The 10,923-nt window shown below is 54.8% G+C and overlaps 2 protein-coding genes across 2 annotated transcripts; both read right to left on the bottom strand.

Annotated features, from left to right (window-relative positions):
• Positions 1 to 918: 918 nt before the first annotated feature.
• LDBPK_342130 (hypothetical protein, conserved) lies at positions 919 to 2,214 on the bottom strand (the record flags this gene model as incomplete). Its single annotated transcript, XM_003864324.1, has 1 exon — positions 919 to 2,214. The coding sequence occupies one exon, from the start codon at positions 2,212 to 2,214 to the stop codon at positions 919 to 921; it is 1,296 nt and encodes a 431-aa protein (XP_003864372.1).
• Positions 2,215 to 4,038: 1,824 nt separating this feature from the next.
• Positions 4,039 to 5,136, bottom strand: LDBPK_342140 (hypothetical protein, conserved; the record flags this gene model as incomplete). Its single annotated transcript, XM_003864325.1, has 1 exon — positions 4,039 to 5,136. The coding sequence occupies one exon, from the start codon at positions 5,134 to 5,136 to the stop codon at positions 4,039 to 4,041; it is 1,098 nt and encodes a 365-aa protein (XP_003864373.1).
• Positions 5,137 to 10,923: the final 5,787 nt, after the last annotated feature.

The following is a 10,923-nucleotide window of genomic DNA, read 5'->3' on the forward strand; positions in this document are numbered from 1 at the left end:
CCTCGGCCCGTCACAGGCCCCCCCCCCCATCGCGCAGTGCGAAGCATCCCTAGAAACATGTGTTGCATCGATGGGCCAGCTCAGCCATGCGAGAGCACGGCCACCCCCCACCACAACCTCCACCCGCCCCCCCCCGCTCTGCTCGTCGCCTCAAACTCTACCCGCCCCATCATGCAGGTCCCCACCTCTGGTGCATCCCTCGCGAGGTGGCTCGGGCTCCCCCCACCACACCAGTGGGCAGCGTGAGGGCCGGGGGGCGGGATGCGTTCCCAGTCGCGCCGACACCCTGCGTCCTCATAGGGATCGCACAAGCTGTGCGTACTGACGCAGGTCGCTCCGACGCCACGCCGTCCAGGACCTCACCGCCGACACCAGCAGCGATGCATCCCTTTGACTTTTCCAGGTCGTAGGCACGCGACCCTATTACCACCAGAAGTGGTCTGGCATCTGGCAGGGATAGGGAGGAGGGGCTGCTTGGCTCACCCACGCAGAGTTGGGTAGTGGACCCTGTGAAACCGCGCACTATGAGGTGTTCCTCCCTCCCCCGTTATCGGGGTCTAAGCACAATACTTGACAACCAAAACGAAGGGCGAGCCGGAAAGCCATGAAAGAGAGCCGCGGACCGTGCTGGTGTCTGAAGTCACGTTGATGATGATACTCGGCTATCAAGTCGTCGCCAGTTTTTGTTGTTGTTTTAGCGATTGCGAAGAAGATATTTAGTATGCGTCTCAGAGAAAAAGAAGTGCAGAGGGAGGTGGGTGCTGCCACACACACACACACGCATGAACGGAAGCATCGCACGAAGAGCAGCAGTTGAATTATTCCTCTCGCCTCATTCTCTGCTCGGGTGCGCACACCCAGGAGTATCGGCCGTACATGTTCCAGTTACTCGGCACACTCACACGCCCCCCGCCCTCCTCAACAGGGTCTCTCATTCGCGTTCGGTTGTGGCACCGACGAGAGCAGCTCGCGGGTGCGCTCTCGCAGCGAGAGACTGCTTAATACGGCAGAGCTGGAGTTGTCAAAGGACGCATTCGAGCCACTCATGACGGAGGTGTCGTCCAATGGCGAGAATGGAATGCCACCTCTGTCGTTAGCCTTCATCTCCGAGAGGCGAGTGCGTGCCTTCTCCAGCTCTTCCTTCATCTTCGAGGCACGGGCGCGGTCGAGGAACGTCGCCTCCTGCACCGCATGCAGCTTCGCTGTCAGCACGGCGCACTGCTTTTCTGTCGCGGAGGTCCGCTGCATAGCGGCGGCCTGCTCCAGCAGCAGCTGGTTGAGTTTGCGCTCGAGAGCCGCCACGGCGTGGTGAGTCTCGGAGGAGTGCGAAGAGCGTGGCGTGAGGTCGGCAGAGCGGGGAGTCGTTGACGCGCTCAGGCGGCCGCTGGTGCTGTTTGTGTTGCCGCGAGACGCGTTCAAAGTGGCACTATCCTTGGGCTTCTTCTGAGCAGCTGCGGCAGGCGAGAGGACGAGGGGTAGTGGAAGGCCGGCGTCGGTGTACGCATCCTCTTGAGACTTCTCGGCTGGCAGCATGCTGTGGTTGTCACCAAGAGGCACGCCCGTCCTCAGCAATGGTGTGGAAGTGTGGGACGCTGCCGCTGTCGGTAGCGGCACGTCCAAGTGCTTCTCCACGGGGACGGTATTCGCCTCGGCCGGGCTCGGCTGTGAGTGGATGGTCACAGAGGACTCCGTGCTAGAGCCGACCCCGCGGCCGCGCAGCATGTTGAGGCGTGTGACGAGCACATCCAAGTACTTCTGCCGCTCCGCCATGAGCTCCTGCTCCACCGCCGTCTTCTTACGCGCCATGTCGAGCAGTTTTCGCTGCAGGTTCATCAAGAGATACTCTTGCCGCTCCTCCAATGCATTCTCGACCTCTGTTTGCTGACTGCGCATCTCCTTGATCCGCCTGCTCAGCGACTCTGTCTCGCTCTCCTCTTCCTTCAACAAAGTCTGGTATCGCTGCACCTCTTTTTCGGCGCCATCGAGGCGGCGGAACAGCTGGTTCGACACCTGCTCCTCCTTCATCTCAGCGTTCAGCACCGCGCGGACCGACTCCTCGCGCAGAGTCTCGATCTTCCTGATAAGATGCGACTCCTCCACCGTCAAAGAGTAGCTAGTGCTCTTGAGCGACACGTACTCGCGCCGCAGTCGCTCCATGGACATCTCATGCACCGGCGCCGGTGTGTCGCTGCGAGAGGCGGCCATCGTTGACATGACTCGTAGCCCAGCGAAAATGGTCGAGGGAGAAGGAGTCTAGGAATTCGCAATAAAAAAGGATCCCACCGGCAGCAAGCTGAAGGAAAAGTAAAAAAAAAACGTATAGCACTCAAGGGCGGTAGCAGAGCTGAGATAGGGGAGGGGGAGGAGGGTGACCGCAAAAAACCGTGGCGCAGACAGAAACAGGAGAAGAGGCAAAAACAAAAAAAAGAGACTTGGTATCAGCCAGAACAAAAAATAATAATAAGACTAGAAAGTGCACGTGCTCATTACAGCGTTGCGTTGCAGTGTATGTAACGTGCACATAAGCGAACGTGCGACAGCGTTACCGCGAACTGTGCGTGTGTATGTGCGTTCCTTTTCCTTGTGTGTGTGAGCGACTGTGTTCGCGTGCGCCTTGGACTGCCGTTTGCAGTTGCTGTCTACACGTGGGGATCGTGAGATGGTGAAAAGAGCATAAACAACGCAAGGAGGAAAAAGACACTTCAATATAAGAGGTGGGGAGACACTTGTGTTACGTTCTCTGTTTTTTTTTTTTTGGAGAAGGTTCCTTATCCACGCCTTGTCAGTTTTACATGTGCTGGTGAGCTTGTTGCGGTGGTTTTTCCTGTTTTTTTTTTGTTGGGGGCGGTTTCTTTTTTGAGGGGAGGGCTTGCGTGAAGCGCCTCTCATGCACGCCCCCTGTAGCTCGCAGACCGACGGATACAAGAATGGCAAACACAGAACGCAAAGAAGCACACGTAGGTGACGACAGAAAGACAGCTTCGAAGAGGAGGGCGAGAGCACGCGACAAGAAGAGAGTCCACCCTTTAAATCGGCACCAGATGATGGAGAGGACGATGGCAGGCAAACTAAAAAGGACGGGATATGGAGGAGGGCGGTCGCTTATCTAATCCTGTGGGTTTCTGTTTTTTTTTTTGTTGTGCAGCAAGCACCCGAAAAATGAGAGCGAGAGAGTGCGAGAGAGCAGCGGATATCTAGCAACCGAGACAAGCATGAGAGGGCGGTGTTACGCGTTTTATTCAGAGGTTCACAGGGTTGTCAGTTTTTTTTTTTGCGTGAGCGCGTGAAAGGGAAGCAAAGCCGCACAGTTGAAAGGCGAGACGAAGAAGGGGAAAAAAAAATGTGACAGTCAACGGGAATGAGAAAAAGTGGGCAACGTCTAGTAAGATAAGACTAGCACGACTTGCACGCCATAAAAGCCCTTGTCGCACGTCCGCCCATCCCTTCCCTTTTAGTCCGCGCACGTCGTGCAAGCACCCCTCGCCTAGTAAAGCATGTGTTTTACTCGCGTCGGTGAGGGGCAGAAGAGGGCTACTACCCATTTGCTGCGCACAAGTGAGCGCGTGGCCTCTTCTGGCAGCAGCAGCAGCATCAGCAGCTTTAGGCGATGAAAAGACGATGCGCATTTCCTTTTTGTTTGCTTGTTGGTTGCAGTTGTAGCTTAGTTGCAGCCTCAGCACCTCTCCGTGCCCTTCGCTTCCGGCATAATGCAACTTCGATAAGCATCATCTATGGCAGTGCAAAATTAGATTCGAACGCACGACATCCTATCACGCGCCGGGTGAACGAAAGCTGGAAAGTCCCGTTAATGCACGAGTAAGGAACGGGAAGGCCGGAAGCGCGGAAGGGGAGCGGACCTTCCGGAGCAACGCCCTAGGGTGCTCTATTTGTTGGTGTGTGTGTGTGTGTGTGTGTGTCTGTCTGTCTGCGCCTCGCTTCCTCTCTGTCATCAGCCCCTCTCCATAAAAAACATGGAGGAGGAGCGCAGCAGCAGCTCATGACGTCTCGGGCATTCGGGTGTCTTGTGCGCCCTCTTCTTCAAAAACGCAGGGTTGCCTGGCGCAAACCAGCCCCGGGCTGCGGGTGAACAGCCGATCGGTGCGCGGCTGCACCGAGGACGCCCACGTGCGCCGTCTTGGACCGCGCCGACGCCGGCGGTGATTCGCCGAGGTTCTGCAGCGCATTCCTCCCTGGGCATCCGTGCGCGGATCGGCTGCGCACGGACGGGTCTCCGTGTCGCCTCGTGCCGCTACTGCTGCCCGGGATCGCGGCCGAGTGTGCGCTGCTGCCAATCACGATCGAGTTTCCAGCCCCGAGCGCGTTGGAGGAAGAGGCGGCCACTGGCGGCAACACCTCCGCCAAGAAAGAAAAGCGGTCGAGCAACTGCGCCACGCGGGCGATATCCTCATAGGTGACAGTTTTGCGATGTCGCTTGGTTGCTTCTCCCGCTGCCATAGCTACAAGATCACGCGTCAGGAGCGCCACCGCCTCAGACACCGCCGATATGGCATCCTTTGAGATGATGGAGGAGCTGCCCTCGTACTTAAGCAGCTCCTTTACACGGCTGTGCGCGAAGGCGTTTACGTAGTTGGGAACGGCGCTCGCGCCACGGCGGCGCGTGCCCGAGCGCGTCTGTGGCGGGGCATCGGTGTTGTCAGCCTCTTCCTCGTCGTATTCGTCAGCGTCATGCTCGTCCTCTTCGCGCCAGTCGTCGACATCCTCGGCATCCATTTCCGTAAGAAATGGGTCTAGACCACTGCCGGCGTTCGCCTGTGCCTCTTCATCGGGAGAGGCAGAAGATTGCATAGGCAGGCCGTGACTCGCACGCAGTGCGACACCCTCAACTGTGTCGTCCTCGATGGCGTGTGCGGCTGAACGCTCGCCGCTGTCCCACGCCTGACTTCCGCTGCCGCCAAGCTGCCTTGAAAGGGGTAGAGCATGGTCCTCTTCAGCGGCGCCGTCGGCTTCGCCGACCTGCGACGCTAGCGATGACGAAAGCGGTGAGGTGGACGGCGCATATGTAGCCAAGCGCGGCACAAGATAGGAAGCCAGCTCCTCCTCTCCCTCGTCCGGGTCCAGCGTCGATCCAAGGGTGCCGCCGTACGCAACCCCGTCCATGTCGCCCTCAGCGGACATCTTCTTCTATGAATAGGTGGGATAGATCGATGCTCACCAGAAAAGGGAAGGGTGGCGTGCACCTCAGGGGTTCGCCCGTGTGCAGTGGAGTTCACCTCTGGCAGAGTGCCTGCATCGTGAACGTAACAACGTCGATTGAGGGAGCACATGGTGAAGCAGAACAAGTTGAAAGCGAAAAGGAGGAAAGGGTGCAATAGATGAACTAAGAGATGAAGAGGTCGGAAGTCGTGTCTACCACACTCCTCCATGCGCGCCTCCGCCCCGACCACCTACCTATCTTCCCGCGTCGCGACCTGTGGAGCAAGAAGGTTCAACGGGCTATTCTGCCCAGTACGTGCGGTACGCACGCACGGGGTGAGGGGAAAAGGGGGGGAACGAAAGAGGAAAGACCTTCCAGCGCGCGCACTCGGGGCTATAATAGCCTCCGGCGCCAGCGTGACACGGAACGTCTGTGGAGGCGCGAACACGAACACACATCGGAGAGGGAGTGCCCACAGAAGGGGGCGGAGTGGGAAAGGCGCACCACGAAGTCCCACAAGCAAAAACGAGCGAGAGCCTCTCCCGCCACCGCCGCAGACGCCGCGTTTCGTGCGTGCTGGATTGCGTCGGTGCCGGTAATGGTCCGTAGGAGTATTCGCCCGATGCTGTTCTTATCAAGCGGTTGGGCTGTTTGTATGGCGCCGTCTCCCGCACCTGGTCATGTTCCACAGTTACGTGCACCCCGCGTAGAAGGGAAAAGACTGAAAAGACGAGAGAAGAGAGAACACAAGAAGAGCATGCGCGGACGGGAGAAAAAGCAAGCAAGAAGGGAGGGCACAACACCAACATCCGCACACAGACAGAGAGGGAAAGAGAGAGAGAGTCCACTACAACAAGGCGCTTCGACCAAGCAAGAGAGAGGAAAAACGTTCGAAAACAAGAACAACAACACAAAAAGACTATTCGAGGGACGATACACTGTGCGAAGAAGCACACCTTCATTGGCACATACACATACACCTACCAGCCACCTGAGCGTATATATATATATACATATATGTATATCACCCACGCTCCGGAGAGGAGAGAATCACACGCCAGCACAAAGACGACGCACGCAAAGAAGAAAAAGACAAAACTCGCACGAACGTTCACAAGCGTGCACAGACACACACATAGAGATAGAGAAGGCCGCCCCTCAAGATGATGACGGCACAGGTGTCCATCTTCGTTCGGAGCACAGCTGTGCAAGACAGTCGGAAGCGCACACGCGCGTTGAGCAGTACACACCACATCGGATATACATATATATATCATGCAAGCAAGGGACAGAGCGAGCAGAGAAAAGTGAGTGGCACGAGAAGCAGAGATATGAGAAGAGAAAACAAAACAATCGTTGAGCATTCACACCAGGAGCCAGCAAGAACCCCGCATCAAGTCATATGACGACAGTATCCGTCAAATATGGTTATCCACTACGCGCGTGACGGGCAGGCAGGAGAGGCGGCAACAATTCCGCTATCAAAGGTCATTCATGTGCATTTCTTTACTCGCGAATTGTTAGTTCGCTTCTGCCGATGCTGCGAAGAGACGAAAACAAAAAGGCGTCCACCACGTTTAGGCAAAGAAACAAAAAGGAGAACATAACACACACACACACACACGTATGAAAAGGGGGAAAGGGGAGGTGAGGTTGAGCAGGCCTGCCCAGGGGGTACTCATGTTATTCAAAAGCAGTCTCACTCACCACTGCGCATGTCCGACGCGCATCCCCTTGCCCACATGAACGCGACGGCGCACCGCCACTACACGCATGCACGATCCTCGGCTGCAGCAGGAGAACAAAGCACAGGCATACGATAGTCGCAGTGTTTTTCTTTTTTAGTCAGAATGATGGAAGGACGGCATCCAAAACATTCAGCGAAAAAAAAAAGCCGTGAAGGCAGTGATGAGTAGAGTCCTTCAACAGCACGTCTGATATGTCACTTGTTGTGAGTTTCTTTCTTTTTTTTCGCTTCTATCCCTCTTAGTCTCGCTTGGACGCCCATCTTTCTTCAGTTGCATTACCGACGACGCTTCTCTTCACAACCACAAAGTCTCGGTTAAAGCAGAGAACAGCACACGCACACACACAGAGAGAGAAAAAGAAGAGGAAGACAACAAGAGGGAGCGCCAGCGCTGCAGGGCGCGTTCGTTTTGATAGGGGGCGTACGTGGGACCCCCACAAGATGTGCGGCTGTTTCACAACATACGCACACGCACACCACAAAACAAGAGGAAGAGAGAATGACTGAGGGCGAATTCTCAGGTGCAACAAGCACGACGACGAACAACACACAAACATACAAAAAAAAAGGGAAAGAAGCACAATCAGCTTATCAGAGGGAGGAGGGCCATAAGAGAGGGAGAAAAAATGGAGAACAGCGGTCGAGCAGGAAGTGATACAGAGAAAGAACAAAAAAAAAAAGCATGCGCTGTACTTGTCGGTGGAAAGAAGGACAAACAACAATAAAAAAAAAACTTTCGCGCGTACTGATGAAAAAGGGGAAGTGGTGGTGCAGGAGGAGGTGGAGGTGGAGATTAGGAATAGAAAAGACAAAACGAAGGCAAGAAAGGAGCACAGCGCATGATGATTTTTTTTTCTGGCGATCGCTAAGCGTTGCTGACTTGTCTGCGCCTCGTAGAAAGAGAGAGAAGTGGAGAAACCAGAAGAAAGGTGGAGCGGTTCGCGTATCCTGCAGCACCCGACCTAGCAGCGGTGTCGCAGGAGAGACAGAGGGGTCGGCGGTGAAAGAGAGACAGAGGAGTATTGAACGTAAAAGGACAATCACGCGATGAAAAAGAAAGCATTCAAGCGATGACGAAGGCTCAGGCCTGTGAGTAAAACACAACGAGCGAATCCACATGGAGAGTCAAAGAAATCAAAGAGAATGACGGAAGACGGAATAAGGATCAGAGAAGCGTCCAGGAAACGGAGAACTGCATCCGCATCCACGGTGCGCAAGTAATCTTAACGAGAAGGCAAAGAAAAAGAAAAGCGCCCACTACATTATAGTGACAACGCAAAAAAATGGGGTGCATAGTCGAAAGGAAGATGGTGGAGCATTACAGAAACAACATAAAAAGGCTTGCAGAGCAAACAACGAGTGACGGAACGGACGCTCCGTCGCACCGCGTACTGTCGCGTTGACGTTCATTCCTTCGCACAGGGACTCCGGACAAGTTTTTTTTTCGTTGTGCCGTGTTTTCCGCTGGTTCAAAACTCCTTCATGCGCTTTCCCTTTAGCCCGTGCGCATGATTTCAGACCTTACTAAACTCACCGTTTTTATAGAGAGAGATTTTCATCTCGTGATGCCGGGCGTGGGGTAGGCGCGCAGAGTCTGCTTCGCGACTCTCATTCGGCCCGCGTTCACGAAAGAGAGATTCTGCATGTGCTTGGGCTGCACCGAAGCGCGTGGTTTTCTCTGCATCTCTCCTCCTCGTTTCTTTTTCACTACAACGCTCTTCTTGGTTTGCATCACGTCGAGCCGCTTCAGCTTACCTCGACTGAACTTAGCGGCGTTCATAGAAAAAAAACGATGGCGGGCTGTTCGGTCAGTCGGCTGCGGAGAAGGGCAGATGTCGAAGAGACGCAAGGAGGAGGAGATGCAACAAAAAAGAAATCCACTAGCGTCGGCAGAGAGAAAAAAAAAGGCCGGCGATGCGGAATAGTTGCGCAGGGGCAGCGCAACAGGGAAGCAGGAGAATCTGTACAAGAAACGAGGAGAGCAGCCGGGGGCCGTAAAACGAAGATGAGCGCAGGCTCAAGAATGGGCGCGCTTGCTTGTTGCATCACGTGCGACGTGGCGATTAAGGAGATAAAACGAGAAACAACTCACGAAGAGAGCTGTGAAAACACAATGACGGACATATCGAACATGAACGTCGCGTTTGCTGCCAACTTTGCGCTGTGGGCTCTCCTCTCTTTTTCCATCCTCAGATGTCACAGATTGAAGTTGCTGATTCCCAATCTGCACGGCATCCGTCGCCGACCCAAGGCGAACAGCCATCAAAACACTACAAACGAGGAGGCCTCTCATCCGTCGCTGCGGGGTCGTCGGCCCTCATTCTCAGCTTCGCTGTTCGGCTCTGTTCCTCTCACAGGAAGGGATGTCGACCGACGCAAAGAAAGGGGGCTAACCTGCTAGCCTCTCTGTCTTCATGAAACATATTCATTGCGTATTGGGACTCCCTTTCTTTCGTGCTTCCCCACGGGCTCTCCAGAACTCCACATGACCTACTCGAAAAGTAGAAAAAAAAACGAAAAGGCATTAAGACAGCGAGAGCGTGGAGGGATCTGAGGAGGAGGAGGCACACAAAGGGGCAATCAGGTGATTATGTGTCTCTCTGTCGGTGTCGTCCGTGCACGCACGTGTACAGCAAAGAACAACAGAGGCGGTATACATGTATATATAGAGCTTGAAATCAGACGGGAGAAAAAAGCGGAAGAGGGGAAGCAAGGGGTCATCAGCACGGGAGCCTTGACCTTCATCCTCGGCCCTGCCGAGTACACAGAAAAGGAGCACACGACACACAAAGAAGGCGCGAAGCAGCACACCCAAGAACGAGGCGGGCGCAAGCAACGAAGAGGAAAAAAAAAAACATTACCGAGCAACAGCAGCAACGGCGAAGCGCAAACTGCACACACGCGCTGAACAATATCAACAACACGAACATAAAAAACGATCGAAAAAAAAAACTTCACACAGACATGCACGAATAATAATGAAAAAAAAAAAAAACATTTTATCTATATACATGGCATAAACATGTTACGCGCAAGCACACGCGCAACAACAACCAAAGGCAAGAGACAGAACAGAAGAGAGCGAAAACGAAAAAAAAAGAAGGGATACAAGTGCAGCGGCTGCGCGGCGGAGGATGGCCCAAAGCCTCTTCCGTTCACTGTTTGCCTGCGCCAGTGTTCGTGTACGGGTGCAAAGAGAGAGAGTCGCACGGCGGGTGGAGACCAACAAGAAATGAAATGGTCCACACATATGACCAAGCAACAAGCCATCACATCATGCAAACGTCCACGCACGCACATCACAACCAAGACAAAGGCAACAAAAGCACAAGGCTGCGAGGGCACGAAGATGAACACACAACTGAGCTCAGCATCCACGCATGCCGGGCAAAAAAAAAGAAGCTGCAGGCTAAAAACCAACCACAGCGCATCTGATTCCACCACAGCCGATACAAAAACATTTCCTCTGATGCCTGGTACCCGCACACACGAAACCAGAAAACAAAACCACCGTTCAATCCAGATGTCACCGCCGAGCACATACACACATATACCTCACAAACCGCATCCATTTCTGACACGCCTTTAACCGGAAAAAAAAAAAACTAAAAAAAAAAGAGCAGGCGAAAACGCACCAACGCAAAGCGGAAAGAGGACAACGTTTTCCAGTAGAGACCGCTCGGCCACGAAAAAAAAAACCGCAAAACACGTACGCATGCACCCGTACTTCGCCTACCCCTGCCGCGCCACGGCTACGCCCTCGTCGTAAGGGGCGAGCCGCCCTGCCGTTGCATCGGGGCGCGTGCCTAATGACCTCTCCCTCTCCTTCCTCGCCCCTTCCTCGCATGCGTGCCGTGTCATCGGCGCCACGCGGGCCCGGGTGTGGACGACACGGCGTCATCCACGCGGGCCGCGCCCACGCTCCGGCTCGAGGGCAGGAAGCGGCGGCGTCTGCCGTGCGGGCAGCAGGGGATGTTCTTCTATGTGCGTGCCGGGTGGGCTCAAGGAGGACGCTGCCCAG

This window comes from Leishmania donovani, chromosome 34, assembly GCF_000227135.1.
Source record: "Leishmania donovani BPK282A1 complete genome, chromosome 34".
NCBI lineage: Eukaryota > Euglenozoa > Kinetoplastea > Trypanosomatida > Trypanosomatidae > Leishmania > Leishmania donovani.